We start from the raw sequence: 24,011 nt of genomic DNA, 5'->3' as shown, positions 1-24,011 counted from the left end.
ACACAGCATCCCATGTCTGTATATCCACTCCAAGAGAACAAATTCAATCAGCACCCTTCTCAATATTTAACCAGGAGAATCACTTCAGGGCACAGACTAGGGCATACAAAAAAAAAGGTTTAATTTCTTTTTGCAAAAAAGTTGTGCTTTGTGACATTATGCAGTACATACATGTGTAATATTCACTTGCAGTTATGAAAAAAAACACATGTTTTCCTAAAGATATAGATGCACAAACAAACCTTATGGCCACTGAAATCTAAATGAGGGGACAAAAGAAAACACTAACATATGGTAGGGGTACATTTTTGTCAAATGGCATTTCCCTTTATCCAGCACAGTTTGTTGGAAAGAAGAAAAAAAAGCATCACAGACATGCCACTTAAAATATAAATACTCTGGAGACCAAAAACAACTGCTGCCAATCCAAAGCAGTGTCAAACATACTCAGCCTTGTCAGACATATTAAACCCAAAGGCGATGGATGCTGGGCCGTTACATGATATACTCCGTCATAACTGCGGACGCAGACAGTTAACACACGCGGCCCAGTGGTTTGCTACTGTCTGCAGTTATGGGCAGCGCTACAGAAAAAACAAATAAAATTCTGCTGCCTGGTTGTCTGGAGTAGAAACGATCTCTCCACAAATCCTCCGAGACACCAGATGGAGTGAGGATGGGGGAGTCTGCATGTGTGTATGTGTGTGTTCATATATTTAGGTGGGGTTGAGCTGAGGAAGAATGGAAGACCTAAATGGAGACAGCATGCTGTGGTGCCTTGTTAATGGTGAGGGGGGCTCAGAGGACCATAGAGGAAAGTGTGTGAGTGTGTGTACTTGTATAATATTTCTAATGTTATGGGGTCATAAATCCATTTACAGCATCATACTGTCTGAATTCAAATTCATTTTAGGGACCAACACTTTGTCACCATAACATAAATTATGACCTGTTGAGTGAGACATTTAAATCTTGTTGCATGAGCAAGGACCCAGTTAAATTTAGGGTTAAAGTCAGGTTTAGTCACTTGGTAGTTATGGTTAGGAAAAGATTAAATGGTGAGAAAGTCAATGTTGGGAATGTAAATTAAGAGTTTGCTGAAGACAAGTTGATTGTACCAATACCTAACTGGGATTATTTAGAATTAATTATTAAACAATCTTTAATATAAGTTATATAAAGAGATTTAGTTTGGGTGTCCACATGTAAGTATTTGCAAGCTGTTCTTTTTCCTTGAGCTTCATATGTAAGCATTTGGTCAAAACCCCGGATGTATCTTTTATATGCAAGGTGTCCATTTCCCACAGAGTGGCTGTGTTTGTAATGATCCAATCAGAATAAAAATGCATCTGATGTCAACTGATCCAACTGGCCTCAATCCGAAAGAATTTTCAATCCGATCTTTTATGGAAACCTGCTGTGGTTTCCTCTTAGAATACGTGATTCAGGTGTTTTTCTAGAGTACAGATACCAGTACTGTGATCATCTGCAAGTCCATCAAGTGTCATTCTTTCTCATCTTTTATCTCTGTCTCCTTTCACTTTTGTCAGATCTCCATGTTTGAGGAAGTTTTCTGTGCTGTTGTGGTGTGGTGGTGAATAAATAGTCTGAAAATATCACAAAATATGTTATTTCAATATTCATCAATGATCATGTCTCACCTCTATTTATTTCTGTCATAATTTCAGGATCCCATCATGAATTGTGCATTGTTCTCGAGGTTAACTAGACCAAGCAGCCTTTTGGTTTCCACAAAGTAATGTCTATAATAAACGGACTGGAAGGATGGTGTAGGTTTAAGTTTATTAGACAAGTACGTTTATACCAACAAGACAATGTACAAGCACTGTCACAAAAAAGTTTGTTTCCATTTATAAGCTTCCTTGTCTTTCCAGTACCTGTTGGGTCAGTCTCAGCTGAAAATGCCTGGGAATTATTGTCCCGTTCCGAACTAGTAGGCATATCAAATGTGCGAGGATTGTATTAAATCTGTCCATCATGTAAATAAAACTGATAGGATCACTTCCATGTAAACATGTCAGGTGGAATGTCTTGGATTGATTTAAGTGGGATACATGAAATATTTGTCCATGTAAATGTAGCTACTGACTATGTTTTATCTCTTATTTTGTCTCTTTCACTCTTTCTTTTCCTCTCTTCCTCTAAGGAGCTCTTCCTCTTGTTTCTTTACTGAATTAGCCATGGCGCATCTTCAAAATGGCCCGTGTTGATATCCAGTTGCTAGCAAGTGACATGGTGTGATGATGTGTAACGTGAAACTCAGCATTACCATGACGCAGTGTCCAGGAAGCAAACATTGGGAAGTGCAGTTTCTCAGCCTCAGCATGCTGCTGGGCAGCTATGACCCCAGGTTTATACATAATAAATGTCAGTGTGCCATCAAAACCAGTCAGATATGTATATTTTCAAGGTTAGAAAGTACAATGTGCTACTTTAGTCAGCCTGGCTTCAAATGCTTAGTGAATATTGTAAAAAAAGGGAAAAAAAAGGAAACTTGAACCCAGTTACTAACTGTCTCTATGTTCATTGGTTAAGGTTGAGTTGATGCTGTGGAGATTTTTCACTAAAATTAAAGTGTGGCTCTTTTTTTTCACATTTTCACTGGTTGTGTTCAAAACTCAAACTTTTTGTCAGTTTCATTATGACCAAGGTGGTGGCAATAAAGTGATTTAAAAACTAATAATTTAAAAATACCAATATATTTATTCAAATAGGTTTACACAGGGGAACGTCTCTCATACATATAAATGCAAATATGCTGTGCAGACTTAATAAAAACACTGTTTGAAATTACTAAGATGGTGGCTTCTCAAATTTTAATGATTGCATCTAATTACTTTCCTTTCCCCCCCAAGATGCTGGTCCTAACATCCACTTGAGCTACTGTACACCGTTGTCAAGGGTTATTTTAGTGAAACAACGGTGCAAAGCCTTGATTTTTCTTCTCTAAAAATGAATCACCTTTGTTTGTCTTTCACCTTGCAGTTTGAAAAAAGGAATTATTACTCTGAATACACATTTGATCAAGGCCACAGGCTTTGAAAAATAAAAAAAGGAGCTATTTGAGCACAGCAGCTATTTCAGAATCAACTCTGACCCACACAGAGCGACCACCTGCTGTCCTGCACGGCATGAAAAAATTAAGGTGCATTCAAGCAACAATTGAACAAATTCGTGGTAGTCCATTAAGAATTTTGTTTTGAAAATGTTTTGTTTTATCTCCAAGGATTGAAAAGTTTACAGTACAAAACTGGCAGCAGACTGCCTCATACATCAGAGGTTATTTTAGACAAGAATAATGTTTTCCATCAGGAAATAATTAAGCTGTCTAAATAGGAAAAAAGTGAAAGATGATCCATAATTTTCTTTAGGATTTACATATAATGTAAAGAGGATAAATGTATCTGTGGTTTACTTAATTTCATTTGTCTTTTAAGATACCCCGAAGGTGCTCCTCCACACCTGCTTCCTGTGTCCTGTTACCTATAGTAAGATCCTATCCTATTACACACCTTCAACCCACTTTTCTCATCTCCTTATGCCTTATACCTCTGCAAGTTCCTTTTTTCCCCTGGATTTCTTCAAATAAAGCGCTGGGCATTTATTATTGCAACAACAAAATAACTGTATAAAATTCCTGAAAATGAAGCTTTTTTATTTTTGGTATGAGTCATTTGTGTGAAACCCTGCACCCGGCTGTAACAAGACGCCAGACTTTTAATTAAATCTTACTTTTCACCGGCAACCTGTTGACTCTACATCAGGAATGTCCAATTCTGGTTTTAGAGGACCACTGTTCTGCAGGTTTTAGATGTTTCTCTGCTCCAACACACCTCATCCATATGAAATAGATCTCCCTTAACAGCTTGTTTTCAAGTTCTGCACAGGCTTGTTAAATGACACATTAAATTGAAAAAGGTGTGTAAATCTCCAGGGTAGAGTTTCAGCAGGCACAAATAGCAATGTTGGATAAAAAAATATGGACTGAATTGTCTGCACATTCTCCAAATTGTTAAGAGGCTTTCTGAATGCATCTTGCTGAACCAATCATATGTTGCAATACTCTCCATTGCTCTGGCCCTCAGTTCCCTTCATAGATTCTGAATGGGGTTCTGGGCTGGACCCTCTAAAGCATGCCACTCTAAAGTGTTGAAACTGTTTTCTTTTCATAATTTTTTAGCAGTTTGAGTGTAGCTGACTTGTTTTGTTGTAAGGTTTAGTGTTGTCATACGTCAGGTTTAAAGGGAGAAGCTGATATAATATAATATAATATAATATAATATAATATAATATAATATAATATAATATAATTTAATATAATATAATATAATATAATATAATATAATATAATATTATTATCCATTAACTGTGCTTTTTTAGTTTCTAAAACCTTAAAAATGATTTAGTTAGTGTCACACAAAAATAGGTTTACAGGAAAAAAAGACAATATGCCACCCATTTTTTCCTGGATAGCATTATTTCAGCATTTATTTAACAGTCCCAAAACACACAGGAGGACATCATGAAAAGTCATGTTCTGCACAAACCCCGGAACTTTTATGGCATTAAGACTTCACCCTTCACTGATTTTAGCTAAAGGCTGTGACCATAAGTGCTGATATTAATTTACACTCTGTGTTGCGGTTGTCTTTAAGCAATTAAACTTCCACTTGGTCTTAAAAAAGGACCCGGAGGCTAGATATATCTGTAAATAGGAGCATCTCTCTCTTAATTGGCTATTCAACTGCGAGGCATGAAGTCATAATTAAACTTTATAATTGTGAGGTCTATATGTGCTGTGGAATAATAGAAATTGGAAATGTGTGCGGGTGTATGCATCACAGAAGAAAACAGATGATATAGATGCAGGATCACTCTGCACATGCATGCTTTTTGTTCGTGTTGCTGGTAATAGGAACTTTAGCAGTTTCCACATTTGCAGAATTTTTTAATGAAGGAAGGCAACTGCTTTAGTGGATCTAAAGTTGTCTAATAAGCTCATTTAAACAAATTACTGGTGCAAAAGCAGTCAGAGAGAAAAAAAAGTTTGAAACAAAGAAAATGTTTGCTGCTCAGCACAAACTAAACAGCTTTATGAAAGTTGCAAGTGATGAAGTTGTATTCCAACAATTGTTTCTTAGACAGGTTGTCCACTTCAGACACGTATAAAATAGTAATAATAAAATAATTATAAACTAGAAGCCCGCAGACCCCCGTCACGCCATAAGGTCACTCATCTGAGAACTCAAATGACAACTAGAAGATGGCCTATTGTGGTGTTTTATAACATTACTGCTCTGAATGTCAGGGGCGGACTGGTACAAAAAAATCAGCCCTGGCATTTTTTGCCCAGGTCAGTTGATATACGGCCATGTACACCACTAATCTTTGAGCACCATTAAATGTGAATATAAGCCATGCAACTTCTTAAAGCCTCTAAGTTTTCAAAAGTAATAAAGCTGATATTCTAATACTTAGTCTCAAGAAATCTAAAAATATAAAACTTAGCTGCTTCTAGACTTTTCCTTATTTAGTGTTAACCTTTAAATGTAAAACATTTTGACTTTAAACTAAGCTTATCTTGCCAGTGAATGATGGCAATAGAAAGGCTACAACAAGCAGTGACAGAATGATAAAAAGGGAGGAAAGTAAAAGTTCAAGAGCTAAGAAACTGAGAAAAACTCAAAGCTACAACACTCGAGCTCATGGTCATGGTCAAGTCAAAACAATATCAAAGGAACCTGTGTTTTTAGGCTGTCTGTTTAGTCCTCCTCTGCTTCAATACATATTTCATTGGTTCTCAACAAAGTTGAGCAGGAGCATATTCTATCACAAAAGCCTCTGAACGGAATCCCACATGTATGCTGGACAACACGCTCACACACACACAAAGCAGTTCAATTGTCTCAGTACTGGGCTGGAGCGTAAAAAGTCCTGCCTCAGCATCAGTGCCCTTAGGTGAAAAAGAAAAAGCAAGAGGCCCCTCAATTGTCTCTCTGAGGAGAGGAAGGCTTATGGAGAAAAAAAAGAAAAAGAAAAAAGTCTTTTATCAAACAGATGACAATACAAAGCCCAAGTTTGGCAGAAAAGCATTTGCATATTTCTTTACTGTTACTTTTTGAGTCCAAATCACTTGTGAGCTACAAGTTTCATATTAAATCTCTGCAGCACCTGCTTCTTTGAGAGGACCTGCTGGTTCATTCTGAGCCCATCACTCTCTCTACTGTTTTAAAGTAGCGACCATTTACTTTATTTCCATCTTAAGGAAAGCGAGCCAAACCTGTACCGTAGCAGCTGAGTGATAAAAAGTAAAAAAAAAAAGGCTTGCACGTTTTCCACATGCTGTAGGCATGTACATGTTGGTGCAATAGTGTGCAGCACAGTTTAGATCATTTCTACCAAATGTTATCTCTTGGATTCTTCAGGATTTTATGGTGGAACTCCACTTAAACTGTCTGACTACTTTTTTTTAAAAGGTTTTAGAGTGGGCACCTAAAGTTAGATAGCAAATGTTTTAATCCAGCTTTGGAGGTGGGTCATACTTGCGTCCCTCCACGGAGAGCCTGTGGAACTGATGCAAAACACTGACTGAAAGCTGACTGATCAAAAGTTAAGTTGATCTGGAAAGACCCAATTCTGGCCCACTACAACTGATGTCATAAGAAGCAGGATGAAAAACAGGATGAAATGCCAGAAATGTTACCCTCAGAAGTACAAAGTCATTACCTACAGTGTTCAGTGGAGGTAATACACATTCTTTAAGTACTCAGTTAAGTACTTCCGCAACAAAGCTAATGGTGTCTTTCTTTTGTCAGAGCAAAAAACAACTACAGGAAAAACAAAGCAAGGGTACATATGATTCAGTCTTTACACTTTATGTGTATTGCCCCACATGTCAAAGCTCAAACAAGTAATTTGCATTTTTGAGAGCTGTTTAGTAGTACACAGACGTATGCTTCAGCCATTGTGTGATGAAATCATGCACTTACGCCCAAGTTGATATTGTGTGATGAAATCGTGATCTTGTATTTAAATAAAATGACTAAAAAAAAAAAAAAAAAAAAAATTATATGCACTGCACTAGCACTACATGACAGCACCTGGGTCCAACTGGACTCAAAAGCGGTCTGACTATCATTTAATTCTGACATCCCATCTTGTTTGAATTCATGCTTGTGTTGTTATTAAAGTCTCTTTGGATAAAAGCGTCTGCTAAATGACTGTAGAATAGAATAGAATAGCCATTAGTGTGTCATCATTACACACAAAATTCAACCAATAGCATTAGTTAAACTTTCCAAATGGTTTGCTGGAAGCCTGGATTGTCTTATGACAATGATCTAGTAAATATTGCAAGAACCTAGCTACTTTACAAGAAAAAATGTGTCTTTATTGAACAAATTCTCTGTCTACACCAACACAAATGTTGAAGAAAACAGTATGTATGATCTTAATTGCACTCCTGACTTCATGGAGCATCTTTGGTCATGAAAATATTGACCTTGGGAAATTTTACTATTCTTATGATGCAGGATTCTAGCTGCTTTACAGTTTTATGAGTCTTTGCTGTCATATTTTATATTTACATAAGATAAGTTAAAGATCATTATTATTTGTTACGCAATGGACCTCTTGGAGACAGGAGAAGGTTAACAGACTTTATTTACACACAAGAGATAACAGAAGTGGGGTCTTACGACTGGCAGGCACGGAGGAGTAAACAGATCAACCCTGGAGCTGCAAAGCAAAGAAGGTGTAATCCAGTCATGATGCAACGAAGTCCAACCAGGAGTGAGTGTGGAGCTGGTGTATATATGGCAGGGTGAGTGGACTGGGAATAGAGTTGGCTGGTTAGGAGTCCAAAGAGTTACTGGCCGAAACAGGAGTGTATAATCAGCAATCTGGAGTGTGTTTGCTGTGGTGCATGGGAAGGACAGAATGAACGTGGCAGGGTGTAACATTATTATTATTATTATACATCATTATTATTATTATCATTATTATTATTCAAATGTGATCAAAACGTTTGAACCTGCACAAGTATTTACTTAGGGTGCCACAGTAGTTTTGGATTAACCTTTCTAATCAACCCATCTGATCTCTGGTGTCTCTTTATAACAGCTAAATTCACCACTGAGTTTGGGTTTACATGTTGAGGCTGGAGTGTGTTATTAGAGCTTTGATTTGTTAAGGATAACTGAGAACTGGCAACAGCTTTTAAAGGTCACTATACACATTATAAATAAAAACAAAAATTCCAAAGGAAGCTGGAGATTATGATTTCTAGTAATGCAAATCAAAAATGATCATGCAATCGATTTCCTTTCATGGATATGAATAACAATGATTCATATTTTCACATTTTATACAGTACCAAAGTTAAAATGACGGAGTCTTGACTTTCTGCAGATGTCAGCACAGAATAAATCACAACTGTTCAAAGTGCAGTTTGTTCTCTCAGAATTATAACTACTTGAAGAATATGTAGTTTGTCCAAAGTTTTACAAAGAACCTTTTTTGGCATAGACACCGATAGCCCACAAAGTGTTTGTTGCCTTAGAAATGATTACTACCGCATTAAAATACATGTCTGGTTTTTTAAGTCCTTTCACCAATAAAGAGTCCAGCTTGTTGCTAAAGATCAGCTTTACAACATTGAGGAAAACTGGCTGCCTCTTCATTACTCTTTTAGTAGAAAGGAAAGAGAAATTGGGTGAAGATGACGGACATTCAGTCTGCTTCTCAAAGTGTCTTTTGTAACTCAAACTGATGTTTTGCACATAGGCACCATAACAAGTAAGATTATACTTTTGGTCTGTATGGAAGCAGAGAGCAGCCAAAATCTGCAGTTACTCATTCTTCTTATCTTGTTTGAAATTAAAGATTAAAAATGTATTACTTTGTGATCAAGAATACAAAACTTGATAACAAGCTTAAAATAAACAGCGTTATAATGGCGTCACTTTTTTCAGTAACGGGTAATCTAACTACTCTAACCATCGTTACAACGTTGTTACCGTTACTGAGGATAAAATGTTACTGACAGCATGTTACTGTAAGATAAGATCCGTTTTGGTTTTGGATGAGTGACATGACTGAAACCGGAGAATACACTCAATATGTAAGTAGAACTGTTACTGTGTTGTGTTGTGACCAGGTTGCAAGCAAAGTAGGTCTACACTGTTAATGGTTTTCACTCTGTTTAAACCAGGTGATCAGGTCATCAGCTGGACGACCGTTCAACTGATGTCAAAGTCAGTTTTCTGAGAAACTTAGAAATGTTGATGTGTGGCTCTTTTTTTAATCCGTGGATAACATAAATATGATTCTTCAAACAACTTCTGCTGATTTTGTAATTCTTTTCAGCTTCTCTAGGCAGCAAAGCTTTGTTCCAATCCAAATCATTTTCCTTATATGTTGAGACCTCCAAAGAACACTGTTGCATTTTGCAGACTACAACCTGAAAGAAATGCGTAAAGAATTATGACCTCATTATTACCTTTTTAATAATTTAATGATTAATATTACCCTGAAAGATTCACGCTTCTTTTATTTTGGTAAAGCCTCTTTCCATTGACAAACACTTATGTCTTCACAAACTCTTCCTCACTTCCCTGGTCACCACCCGGCTGACGGAGCGGACCCAGTCAGTGGGCTCCGCTACGCAGAAACAACCAGGAGATGCAGCAACGGCGAGTCCACAGAAAACAGAGGACGAGTTTTCATTTGGAACCACAGAAATCACTTTTCCCTCACAGAGATAAAAGAAAAGAACATTATGAGAAATGTTTATCATAACCAGAAACAAGGCTTTTTTTTTCATGGTGGCTGTAAGCAGTTAGAATCACGAGAAACACCTCTCCAGAGGAGGAGACGGAGACACGACATCCAGCAGCCTGAGATTAATGTCAATCATTTTTCTGTTAGTAATTTATTCCATTAGGTTTCCAATTCAATCATTAGTCAGACCAAATATTGGTTTTATTATGAATAATTGAGCATGCAGATGGATTTTAAATTCCATTAAAGGGAACGTATTTGAGCATTTTTAGAAAGTAATGGAGTAGTTACTTTTCCAAGTAATTCATTACTTTTATAATGCTGTAACTTTATTAATTACACTGTTACTTTTTGCAAGAAGTAACTAGTAAATATAATTAATTACTTTTTTAAAGTAACATGGCAATGGCTTTCCTGGATTCTTATAATACCAGACCTCTGTTTTATCAAAGCTTTTTTCTTTTTTCCCTTTTTTTTTTTTGTTTTTTTTTTGGTAAAGTAACATGTAAGCAACTCATAAACAAAGTTATTCTGTCAACATAACAATATAAATAATTCTGTTTTCTTAATAAAAAAACTTGTTTTGTGGAGATAATGAGATAGCTCATGTACTATCCTTAGAAAATTACTATAGTTAAAAGAAAAAAAGGCTCTCATGACAATAGGTCTGTACAAAAAGTGACTGAAAAAAAAGTGTAAAATCTTATCAAAACTGAGGTAAAACAAAACATAACATATTTTTGGAGCTAAAACTAAATAATAGCAGTAACTTTCTCATTGGTCCCTGAACCCCAGCCTGCTGGGTGAAGGTCCTGTACTCCTCCACCTCTCTCCCAGCCCAGAGATTGACTATCTACCGTTTCTGCAAACACAGATATATCATTTCTAGTTTGTATGTGTATTTTTCCCAATTAGCCAACACACTGTTTGATACAGACAGATTTGTTTTAAATTTTATAGGGGACCACAGTCTTTTTTACGTTCTTTGCTTTCATTGGTTTGTGGGAAACACTAAAAGATCCCCTCCAATACACTTGGCTGTAATGCAGTAATATAAAACACCTCTGCATTGGATAGATAAGTGCCTTTATTCCATACATTGCATACAATAATGGTAGCTCTCCTTAAATAAAAAGCATGTTCAAATTTTTAAATTTATTTTCCAGTATCATTTGTAATATTTGATATATGGGAAAAGAAAATAAAAAGTTGAAGACAACAGATGCCAAAAGATGTCCTTTACAAAGCATAACATATATTCCAGAGCAATTGCTTCATGCAACTCTATATAAAAAATGTTTAGGAGGATTTAATTTGACATATGTTGTTACTGTAATGATGCACAGTTTTATCAGGCTTTTACAGTGTTTCCTATATATCTTCTTAAACGATCAGAGCAAAAACTAAATTGCACATTGTAAAACAGATTATACTTTAACTTTTAAAAAAGTAGCACCTACCTGTACAAAATTGATGTAATTTCTTTTTAAATAAAATTAGCTAATTGCCTAGTTTTTCTTACAACACTTCATAAATTTATTGCATTCATTTGGATGTTGACTTGTACAAGGCAATATTTCATATTGCATATATTTGTCTTCTGTTTCAATTTAAACTGACATGATGAAGATGCACCCCAGTCTCCTAAATCCAGGATCAAGGTTGGGAAACCTTCTTAAGGCATAAAGGGGCAAAAGAGGCTTTAGTCATAAAAAAGTCGCAATGTTTCAAAGTACATATCAGTACATGAGGCTTAAAATTACAGCTAAGAGTTCAGTTCTCAGTGTTTTTAAGCCCAAGCTGTCATACAAAGCTCTCCTCCATGTTGGAACATAGCAGGAAAGAGTCGACTAGTCGTGGTTTGATCAGCTGCTGGTGGTCGGCCGCCTCGATGCTATCTGAACAGCCTGCTGCGAGCCTTCTCAAAGCAGCCTGGAGTGCACAAACAAAAAAAAAAAAAAGACATATTCTTTATCTCCCATCAAGATCATGCTGTGCTGCCGTTTGCAAGAGCAAACATGCATAATATGCAATCGCTTTAGGACAACCCGGGAGGTAAAACTAGAACTGTAAGGGCTCAACATGCTTAATTAATTAAATAAGAAAATAAATAACACACACAATATGTGTCTGGTAATCAGCAAAGAGTCCCACCAGATCAGAAGGTTATTTTTTTCTTAAATGCATTCATGACTAATAAGCATGACATCCTTCACCCATTCAGCCAGGAGAGCCTCGGACCTTTACATTTCACAAATGATCTGTGAAAGCTCAGCGTCTTTTAAAGGGAAAAATTCAACATGTACAAATGCACTGCTTAACCTTGGCTTAAGGGGGTAAAATGGAATCACATTAATCTGAATGGACTGACAAGTATGGGCACAATATAAAGGAGAGCATTTCTCAGGCAGTCCAATTAAACTGTTGACCAATATGTGCTTGAAATCTCTGCATCTTAATGATTATGAGAATGACAGAGTGATGATTTAAAAGCAGGGAGTTTATTAATGATATTTATGTGCTGTGTTTAAACATAAAGTCTCACATAACGTAAACTAGTAAGCTCTGATTCAAACCCTGCCCTGTGGATGCGATTAAACAGGTGAACTAATGACATGCATGCATGTGAAGTGCTTATAGTAAAAGCAGATGAAATTGACTTGCATTTTTAGTGCACAACTGAAATAGGCCATTTCAGTGTTTAAATGATATATTTGTATTCAGGACACAGGATCATTTAAAGTTATTCTAAAGGGTGCATGCACAATAATATGGTAGATATATCCTTTACACCTACCAGGCAAGCAACCAAAACAGAGTCACTGTTATTTCTCTCAGTAGGGGAGCGGCACAATTCAATGAGACGAGGAACAGCTGGCAAAAAAGCAAAGTAAAAAAAAAAAAAAAACAGTTACCAGCTTTTCATAATTTAAGATGTATATATATACATATATATATATATATATATATATATATATATATATATATATATATATATATATATATAATTATTTTATTTTATTTATTTATTTATTTATTTATTTTTTGTGGTGCAAAGCAGAAGTACCTGTCCTCAGTATACATTCATCTGGGTTAACCTTTTTATATTTGTATATTTTCAATAAACTAAGTTACAAGGAATGAACTGCTTAATTTTGTTAGAAAATATTAAATATGTGAATTTCACAAAACCATATGTGGTTTGTATAAAGTGCTTTAAGAAAGTTCAGATATTTTCAGAGAGATGAATGTTTTGTCAACACATATGTTTAATAAAGTAGAAGTTTTCCTGACGGCTCAGAAAGACTCATACGCTGTGAGCCACAATTATTTTCACTGTTATTAGAATATGTTATATTAAACTCTAAGATGTTTAGTGTAGCTTGTCTAGTTTGTAACAGTGCCTCTTCAATTACCAATGGAGTACCTCATGGTGCACTTTAGGGTCCACTTCCATTGTTAAATTAAGTTCTTTCTTTCTTTCTTTCTTTCTTTCTTTCTTTCTTTCTTTCTTTCTTTCTTTCTTTCTTTCTTTCTTTCGAAGTAAATGTAAATAATTAATAAGGCACAGAGCAGATGGGTGAAATAAAACAGACTGAATGTACAACCTTTTAGTTGGATGGCTGTTTGGGCCACATCTAGGTTCCTGCTGAGACGGGCCAGTGTGACTGCAGCTTTCTGCTGGACTCGCTCGCAGGCAGCTCCCTCTGATGGACTAGTAGAAGATGGCTTTTCTCCCAGCAGCAGAAGCAGTTGCTCGATTCCTATCGGACATACAGTTACAGTACATGCAGTACAGCTTAGCCAAGGACGAACATGGAGATAGAAGAAATAGCCACAGCACTAAGGCAACTCCTGTACGTAATATAAAAATAAATAGTCATAATAATTATTCAAACAGAAATCAAATTAGCAATACATCATCTATAACAATGCATCAGACTGAAGCTTTCCAGATGGAAAATAATTAAAAAAGGCAGTTTAATGGCTGGGGTGAAGGTGAGGAAGAAAGCAGACATCGAACCAATCACTGAGATGAAGGATTTGGACCAAAGTGCTGTTAGTGAGCCAGTTTTACAAACACTTAAAACACTTAATACAACAAAACAAAAACATAGGACACAGGAACTTCAGCTGATTACCATCCTTGAGAGGATCAGAATCACTGCTTAGGGATTAGTGGTGTCTAATAAGTGGCAAAAATGTTCACAAACTCACATGATTAATACTCAGAACTTTGTCATAAATCAAGAGATTTTTTTTTTTTTTTTTTGGAAAAGACAAAATATGTATATTTGGAGAAACATTTTTACTTGTAATACATGTGCACAAGTGCTCAAACAACAGAAGGAAATGAACACAGACAACTGTACTGAGACTGCCAGAGTTGATGGTTTGAGTTGGTCTCAAATACACAGAAATCCCCATATGAGTGGAATAATTTGTTGAAGCTTAGAGCTGACAGAGGGTATTATGTGGGATAAACATGATGATATAACACTAAAGCATTAAATCTAAAGATGAAATGTTGAATATATTGAAAACATTATTAAACATTAATACTGAACTGCTTTGCACTTATTTCCAACATATTTACTGTGCAGTGCAGAACTACTTAATTTGGCCCCACAAGAGCCGCAATCCTGCAGGTTTTTAATGTATCCCTGCTCCAATACACCTGTCTCAAATTAAATAGATTCAACAGCCTATAAAGGTCTCCACAATGACTTGTTAATCATGTTGGAGCAGGGATACAATGAAAATCTGCAGAACTGCGGCCCTAGTAGGACTGAATTAAGTAGCCCCGGTGTGGAGGTTCAGCTTCTCTGAGCTAACAAAAATAACCTAATGCTGCCCTCTTAAGGAATAAAGAAGAAGCTCCCTTATTTATTGAGAGTTACTTTTTTCTCAGCTTCTGTAGAAGTTTCCTGTTTTAGCTCCATAAACAATACTGATGTGTTAAAATTAGAAACTGTAATTAGAGAAGAGATTACCTTGTTCCTGGAGGACTTCAGGTGCACATGGCTCCAAGACAGAGAGGTTTGCCAAAATTGTCACCACCTGAGATTTACACAAGGAATCAGAAAAATGAGACAGACACTTCAAATTGCACAAAATAATCTTTTTTTTTTTTTTTTTTTTAATATAAATTTACATTTAGTCTGTAATATAGCTGTTGCACACAGCAAACACACAGTCAGACGTGTACCTGGTCTTTGGAGTACGGTGTGTCAACTCTTTGGCGGTCTTTGCAAGCCTGCAGCAGAATGTGGATGGCGTTCAGTTGCAGGAGAATCTCACAGGCCATGCTGTCAAAGAAGGTAATGTTGGCCAAGGCTGCAGATGCCAGGAGGAATACTTCACCACAGGAGGCGCTCTCGCACAGCTCTGAAAGAACAAAGTAAACGCATATGAGCAATGTTTTGATACAAAAGGCACAAAATGCAAGAATTATGACCCATAAAATGAACAAATTAGCTGTCTCTGTTACACAGACTTTACGGTGTAACTGTGTCATAATCTAATCAACAGTAATATTTTTTTTTTAAATAATCAGTTGGGATGTGAGTTAGTGAAAGGTCAGCACGGCATCATGGGTAACGCGTCCACTCACTGATCAGTGCGGTTACAATGTCGTGCATGCTCTCCAGGAAGCTGGCGAGATGCTGGGTAGATGTGTGGTGGGGAGATGTGATCTGAGCCACGACTGCCGCCGCCTCAGCCTTGGCTGCCTCCACACTGCATTCATCAGTCAAGATGTCAGCCAGGCACAGAATCCCATCCACCTACATGTTAGACACAGAATGGGTCATATGTGGACACACAAGCTTATACTCTCATGTAAAATTGGTGTATATAGGCGATTTGGTGAGTTTTCCTTTTATATATATATGGTGGTGGCCTTCAGCAGTTACTGAGGATTTCCTCCCAAAATGGCTTAGACTTAACAAAAGAAGAATAATATATGTAAGGAGTATGGAGGATTGTAAATGATCATTTCCTGACTGCTTTCTATTTATTGTTTTCCTTAAAGTGTTATGAGGTTAAATACCTGGCAGCCTAGCTAATGATATGGACATATACAGACATAAAAGACATGATGCATCAGTACTAGTAAATGTTTGTTAATGTTGGCTTGTTGTGCTGTATTGTGCAAGCTCATGTACAGATGTATGTGTAGGTTACTGGACTCTGCAAACAGATAAATTTTAATAACACCCATCGCTGCTTTAAGCTCATTCAGGTTCTATTCTAATGTGTGGAAATACTGGCAGTCTAGTCTTTATTTTTAATGGTCAGCTTTTTTTCCTTTTCTTATCTTTGAAGCTGTGACTGTGTCTTTAATGTTCCTGTTCAGACTGCTGAGCAGCCAAAACTGAGATATTGAAAAGGAGATTCATTCTGCAGACCATCCAGATACTTGTAAGACACACATAAATACAAATAAAAAAACATTCAAATCTTCTTTCTTATATTAGTCAATTACTCATAATATTTACTTTATTTCAAGTCTTTACAACACTTGACACTGATACCATTCCTATTTGTCTGTTTTGTCCCTTTAACCCCTTGATGGTTGTTGTTTTGTGACAAATCCCCTCTGGCCTTTATTTATTTATTTATTTATTTATTTATTTATTTTGTTTCTTTTTGTCAAACAAATCTATTTTATTTATGGATTTTCTTTTACTTACTCTTAGTTAGGTATTTATTTTATATTATTCTTTTTTTTTTATTTATTAACTGTTATTAATTTATTTAACAATTAATTGTAAAATATTTTATTCCACTGTTTTTCCTTTTGTTGTTTTCAAATTTTTTTCCTGTAGTCATTTTGTTTCTATATAATTTAAAATAAATTCAGGTGTTAAGGGATTATTAACTACCTGTAGTCATACTGCATATAAATACATAAATAGTGCATGAATAAATTGTGTCTGAACATGACTTTGACAGATGTTGAGAACTCTCCTGCAGCTTGTGCACACATAACAGTTAAGTCACTGTCTATTAACACACACCTTATGGATAATATCAAATAGAAAGAGATCAGGAAAGGACAGTTTATGATCCTCCCTGCCATTTTAAATGATGATATTACTCTTCTTTTGTTAAATCTAAGCCATACTGAGCGCAATATAATGAAACCTACAATATAATGTGTGTTTCATAAAACAGACATATTTAATATATAAAAGTACCTTCAATATAGCAAATAATATTAATAATTAATGATCATTAAAAAGCCCTATTACATTATAATATCCCTTGGGGAATTTATGAAGTATTTATTTATTTTCTGATGACAGAGCAAAAAATGGTTTGTTGAGGGATAAATGGCCCTGAGCAAATAAACTTAACGAACAAGCCAACAGTCACTTTTAATGACATCCAGAACTTCATTGTGGAGACAGGAGAGCCTTACAGAGGGACAACCTTTAGCTCAACCAGACAGTTATAGTAGAGCGGACAGACAGAGGTCAGGCCATTCCCCTCTGCTGGTCATGTGACAGACAGGAATTTGCAAAAAAGACTCCGACTGTGAGAAGCAAAGTCTAATTTTCTTTTTGATCTAATGACAGAAAGTTTAAACTGTATGGCTGCAAGCTCCATCAATGGAAGGAGATTTGTTTATCTTTTTTTTTTTCCTTTTTCTTTTTACCTTAGTCAAGCATCCCTACAGTCAACAGATGATGGCAGCATCATACCGTTGTTTTTTTAGGTAAATGATCAGCTGGACTTCTCCATCTTTACTTCATTAAAAACACAATGGTTTCAAACATATCCTCGACATTTTATACATACAACACAACTAAATATGCAAAGTTATAAGTCACCACTGAACCCTGTCATTCAGTAGCAACCCAACAGTTTCATCATCAGTGACCATCTGATGGCATTTAAGTGTCTGAGTTGTCAGCTTGACTAGATATTGCAGCTTGGCCTGTAAAGCTGGTGGAGTTAAGACACACCTTTCCGTTAAATGGTCACCTCCAGAGGGTATGTGGAACTAAGAAACATGCACATCTGACTGGCATCGACCCAGGCTGTGTGCATGATCTGCTTTAAAGGAGGAGCTCAAAGTTATAGCGGAGCAGGAAATCTTTTATGGGGCACAAGGGTTGCGAGGCATGAGACTATTTATTGATCTCATTTTTGTGTTTGTTTTAGCTTATATGTGTAGGTGGTATTAGAGCAGGCATGTCAAACTGGTCCAGCAAAGGGCCGTGTGGCTGCAGGTTTTTGTTCCAGCCAGCCAAGAGCACACAGTTTGACCAATCAGCTGTCTGAAGACTGAGATCAGTTGATTGAATCAGTCAAATCTGGTGTGCTGCTGCTTGGTTGGAACAAAAACCTGCAGCCACACGGCCCTTTGCTGGACCAGTTTGACATGCCTGTATTAGAGTGTAGAGACTCCAGGTAAAAGGCTGTGGAGACGTCGTTATCCACTTGAGGGCAGTGTTGTTCAGTTCATGAACCACAGTTGCTGTCTGTCATGCTCTTTGCATCTGTATGAAGCCGTTCTCAACAGGTTCTGCACTTGTGAAAGTGTTCAAAATCAGCCCACACTCTGGAAATCATCCATACTGCTAGTTTAAACTCATAATGAACAGCACAAGTGTGGCAAACCTACTGAGATGTGACAGCTAAGCTAAAATAAAGACCTAGAAAACCCATCCATGACCTGCTACATCAGTCATGTCTCTATCACAACCGTTATTTTTTATCATTTTGATAAAGAAGAAATGTGCTTCATCTAAAGCAAAGCCAGCCATCATGTCTGAAAACAAAGGTTTACCAACAAAAATCTCAAGTGGAGCAAACTGTCAGCTCACAGCCAGCCACACCTGTCAGTCTTATCCGCTGACGAGCATCAGTGCGCCGAGCTTCACAGGCCAATTCCCTATTTTTGTCTCCTTGGACGTCAGCAGCACTGTGCCAGAGCGACCCACTGATGCGGAACGATCCACTCTCTACACCCCCATTCATCCTCCGCTTCCCACTCTTCCTCCTCACCAAAACAGGATGCTCCCCATCTTCTCTTTTACAGGACAGGAAACATATCTCATGTTGTTTACTCTCTGGGTCACTGTCAAGAAACATTTAAATAAGTGATAATAAAGTTTGCCCTGAGGAGATAAATGCAGCAATTATTTCCTTGTTTCTTTCTGAAATGTCAGATTTGTCTCATTTCTTGTCATTCTGAAATCTAAAAACGAATAAATAACTGAATCATCGTCCTACCAACACACAACAGACTGACACACTGTGACACTTCAATACAAAAACAAACCTGTAGGAATTTAATGATAAAACTAATGTAACAATTTGCATTTAATTTAGTTCCAATTTAAGCGGTTGATCTGAGTAAATACTACTCATATTTTACAGCTTGAACACACTAAATCAAATTAGTCAAACTACCAAAAAGCTGTTGTTAAAAGACAGAGTAGAAAAAAAAAGTTGATTGTGAGAGCACAAAATTTAGGACTCTCTGGGTCATAGTCCCATCAATATTCAACAACTACTGCACTCTTTGTAGCATAGGATAGGATAGAATAGAATAGAATAGAATAGAATAGAATAGAATAGAATAGAATAGCTTCAGCAAACATCCCTGACACTTACTGCAACCACTGCCTAATCACAACAAGGTTATATTTTATACATGTTCCTCTATCTCTTGGTGCTGCAGATGTTCACATTGTAATAAAACATCAATGCAGATATCAGCTTCAAAAAGAATATGTGGAATTATTTACATTTGCTTTGCTCCAACCACAGAATATTTTTATTTGATGAGAAAAAAATGCAGATATCTAAAGGTTCAATAATAAAGTCTAACAGCACTACCTTGGTTATTCAGTTTCTATTCATAGGATCTGAACATTTAAAATACAGTCTATTTTGGTTAAAAGAACAGACTGTTTTTAACTAAAATATCTGACTGAGCGAATGGAATGGAAGTGATTGTGTTAAGTCAGCATGCAGATACATCTTGTATTGATCACTGACTTCTGTATCGTGGATCATATGATATTGGCAAACATTCTAAGTGAATTTATATAGTATTATAATTTGTTCAAAGTTAGAATTTCCATTCCTATTAATACATCGATTATGTATTTTACAAGCTACTTCAGTAAAATGTAAAGGATTGGCTTCATAATGTTTCATTGTTTGCTGCGTTTGCTCAGTTCATTTCAGTTCAGGTATATTTTAAATGTCAGAACATTGATGTAAAGGTTGAAACCTTCACTTCCAGTCAGTTAAATACTGCAGTCATCCACTCTCTATTCTAAATGATTCTTTATCTGTGTTCACTAAGCACATAATCAATAAGCAACGTTGATTTTCCACAATACACCATTATTATGATTACATAAAGCGCCAGCTGGGGGAGGAACTAAGACATTATGTCTACCAATAAGCAGTGGTGGTGCCTGCTGGCCCCTTTTCTAGATCACCCGCCAACAAGGACAGTTGTGTTTGTAAAGCCTGAGCGGTTGCCGGTGAGCGGTTGGGAGCGCAGACTTGCCTGACAGCTTCTCCTCCGGGACCAGCCTGATAATCTTGGGGCGGACTTGGGTTCCAGTTAAAGAATGTTCACAGATGATTTACGCAGTCCCAGCTGCTCTGGATGTGAACAGACGCCTCTGTGGCATCGTTCAACTGAATCGAGATATATTTGTCTTTCTGTAAACGCTCAAGTCAACACAGGTGTGTCTGCTGTTTGTTTTGGTGGAATTCTCCACAGAGAATAAATAAGGACACACAGTTATGGATGTCTCATTAGCTTTTTTCTTTCTGTCCCAGCTTCTTTCCTTTAAACACACATCCATATACATATACAGTGGGAGAAAAACAATGTTTGCAAGGTTTGACTCAGCATTCAAGAGGTCCCACTAATGACCTCATAGCTCATTCGACAGACAACCCCTATACATCATAGATGCTGTATGTACTATTATAAAGTCATTAATCTCATCGCCATGTAGTAATTGTTATCTCATTGTCTCCAAGATTTTAATTTGTATAGATACATTTAATTCGTCTGAGGAAACTAAACTTTTTGAAAATAAGTAATCGAATATACAGAAGTCTGCAATCAAGGTCCAAAAATATGTAACTGTAGAATGTAAAGATGTCATTGTTTGAGAGAAAAATCACCTGCTTTCCAATTAGTGATAAAAAACAAGTGCTGATGGTGATTGGTTGTATGATTATGAAAGCAGCAATCAGAAAGAGTCTGGTGTAAAAAAAGAAAAGTATAAACTAATAGAGAAAACTGAAAACTACTGCAAGATGAATGACATCATCTTTCAGAGACGCACATTCCTGCCAGATCTTTCCATTAACTGTTGATCCTTCGTGATTACACTATTTGTTTCTGAGCAGCTGGGCCTCCTCCCACTGCCGTTGTTGGCATGCGTTCACCTGGGAAAATAAACGGAGGCCTCCCAGTCATAACATGGGGAAAGACAGGAGGTGATTGAATGGGAAGAAGAGAAGAACCTCAGCTGATCAGTGTAAAACACTACCTGGCTGGGCTGGGACAGATTTTACTGGAAGTAATGTTCTTAATGCACGTAAATGTACTTTCTTTCTGTCTTATGTTTAAATTATCTTATGTATACCCATTTTTCCTTTAATAGGACAACATAAATTTGTATTATATGTACTATAACTCCCCCCCCACTCTCTTTTTTTCCTGTTTGTTATATAATTGTAAAGAACAGATACATATTTAAAATAAAGACCTCATTTTGTGTTACTTTTTTTTTTTGTGTGTGTGTGTGTGTGTGGGGGGGGGGGTGCGTGTGTGTGTGTGTGTGTGTGTGTGTGTGTGTGTGTGTGTGGATTTTTACTGATGAAAAAAACAACTGAATGATGTTTAGTTTGGATTGGAGTGTGGAATTTGCTAACCATAGGAGCCACGTGAGTGGCGAGGTAAGGCAGGATTGTGTGTGCTTGTGTGTAACTGACAGTTCTACCTTGTCCAGCTGGTTGATGCCCTCTTCCACGCAGCAGATGGAGGCCACCGTTCTCAGAGCGTGAGCATAGAGGTCTCTGAAGCGGTCCTGTCGGCAGATCTTGAACAGGGCCACCACAGCTCCTTCCTGTGGACGTGGGAACAAACTGTAAAGCTGCTAAAACTTACACTGATCATCAGCAGCAAAATCCTGTTTTCACATGATCGCAAAATATTTTTTTTGTGTGGGTTTATATAATTGAGTGCTTGAAAAATGATTATTATATGTGGTTATACTCCAATATTGAATAATAATAACTAAGTGGTTACACCACCAAGAGACCTCCTATAGTACTTGAAATATTAATAAATCTTGATTCAAAATAAACAAATATTTAAACATAATTATAAAATAATTTGAAATGATGTAAAATAAAAATATTAATGTATACAAAAAACTCAGTTTTGCATTTTATTATACAGATTTCATGGCCAAATCAAATTGTGTGGGGTCCATAAAGGCTGGGCGCAGCCTGCTCATATTTATTAACTGTGGAGAAATTATTTTGATTGATTTATGTTTGTCTGAAAAAACATTTCTTTTACTTTGCTGTTTTGATTTTTTTTTCTTCATGATCTAAGCAGGCTGACTGAGGCGGAAATTTAAACTTTCATTTTACACATGTTCTTTGTTTTTAACTGTAGCTTGTGGAAAATCCACCAGTATTTTAAGAGGCCTGGAATAAACTGGTGAACCAGCCTGTCACCTGCAAATAAGAAGATAAGCTATTCATTTTGTTATTGTGTTTTTCTTCTTCTTTAATGGATTTTATTTTTACTATGCAGCAGAGTAATAATTGTCACAGATTTTTACAGATGGTCTCCCTTTGTTGTGAAAAAAGCCCAGAAAACAGCATGAATTATTGCCATTTACCTCAAATCTATACTTAAAACAAAACCAAACACTGAGCAGACTCCGAGTATCCTGCAATTTGTAAACATTATTTAACAGATTGATCTATTTAAGACACTCAGATTAAGTGAACTAATTATGAAGATTGTTGTGTATTCTAGTTATCTGTTGTTTTCTGCACTTTGTTCTCTTTATGCTTTTCTTGTAGTGAACATTGGTCAAAAGAAGATGTTAGTTTAAGAAAAAAAAGCTTTCACTGAGCTTCTTGAAAGTCTTAAGCAGACCTGGCGTTAGAGTCATACGACCAAATTATAGCCCATACGTCATTGTCTGCTCTTGTCTTGGAGCACATGTTATTTTGCAAAATATGGGAACAAAGTGCTCCTTGCAGCACACCATACTGTGAGAGCCAATGAGACCTACAGGTTGAAGCCAATAGCAGCATTCTGGTTTCAAAGAATCCAGGAGACCTGAAATGACCGATGGATTTGGCCAGCTTTACTCGGAGAGCCTGCCAACCACAGAAACTATCAAATGGCTCCAACAATTTATGAAAGCGGATAAAATCGGCCAAAATATACATATTTCATGAATAGAAAATACAGAGTAGAAATATAATGTAATGTAATAAAAAAAAGAAAAAAAAAAGCATAAGCATTTTCTTGTTCAGTTATGCTTGGTGTAAACAAACAAAAATAGCTCCTGTATTGGCTCCATGCCTGCACTGAAGCGTGCTTCTGACACACTAAACACTTGGAGAATTGTATTCGCTGCACAGATAGCTAGAATTACCTGGAGGAAGACGAAGCCTGTAACTACCACCATTATCCTAATAAGGCCATTATACTGGGCAGGCATGTCTCATATTCTGCTAAGGCCGCGCTGCTGAGGCTTGGAGTGGTTAATCATCCTGCCCTCCAGCCTGACCGCTCATCCCTGTTCACTGCCTACGCAATATTGGTCCACCGTACCTGCAAGAACTGCCAACATCGTCAGACAATTTTCAGTGAGCCATATGAAACTCCAGAGAGGCTTTCATGTTGATTCCAACTGCTCTGATAGTGACGGGAAGCTGGTTGATCCTGTTCATTCAACATGCCGGACTATACCATTTTGAAAATAAGATGCAAAAAACAATCACCAGCTTATGGTGGTGGTGTCTTTCTATTTATCCCATCCTTTTTGAGACTCTGTCCACCTTTTTACAGATTGTTAGGCTTCTTTCCCTTCTTCGTCAGACAATTGCTTCCACTGATTTCTTCTTCATCCCTTAAATGGAGCTCTTACAACACATTTATTCTCACACTCATGGCTGTCTTTTCA

At 36.8% G+C, this 24,011-nt stretch overlaps 1 protein-coding gene across 3 annotated transcripts in view; it reads right to left on the bottom strand.

The window, feature by feature from the left end:
* Nucleotides 1-10,876: 10,876 nt before the first annotated feature.
* The window catches only part of LOC121647968 (protein inscuteable homolog), a 64,543-nt gene continuing 51,408 nt past the window's right edge, over nucleotides 10,877-24,011 (bottom strand). For 2 of the 3 annotated variants that reach the window (XM_041997823.1, XM_041997824.1), the window contains exons 7-13: nucleotides 21,798-21,923; nucleotides 15,416-15,587; nucleotides 15,011-15,189; nucleotides 14,796-14,862; nucleotides 13,410-13,565; nucleotides 12,599-12,675; nucleotides 10,877-11,733 (exon numbers count right to left, since the gene is read on the bottom strand). In XM_041997823.1, coding sequence (XP_041853757.1) covers nucleotides 11,605-11,733; nucleotides 12,599-12,675; nucleotides 13,410-13,565; nucleotides 14,796-14,862; nucleotides 15,011-15,189; nucleotides 15,416-15,587; nucleotides 21,798-21,923 — 906 coding nt within the window. In that variant the 3' untranslated portion in view covers nucleotides 10,877-11,604. The remainder of the gene's footprint in view (nucleotides 11,734-12,598; nucleotides 12,676-13,409; nucleotides 13,566-14,795; nucleotides 14,863-15,010; nucleotides 15,190-15,415; nucleotides 15,588-21,797; nucleotides 21,924-24,011) is intronic. The other variant, XM_041997825.1, reaches the window with a different exon arrangement.

This window comes from Melanotaenia boesemani, chromosome 10, assembly GCF_017639745.1.
Source record: "Melanotaenia boesemani isolate fMelBoe1 chromosome 10, fMelBoe1.pri, whole genome shotgun sequence".
NCBI classification, from domain to species: domain Eukaryota; kingdom Metazoa; phylum Chordata; class Actinopteri; order Atheriniformes; family Melanotaeniidae; genus Melanotaenia; species Melanotaenia boesemani.
The sequence above is the reverse complement of the archived record's forward strand: the minus strand, read 5'-3'. Positions and strand labels throughout refer to the sequence as shown.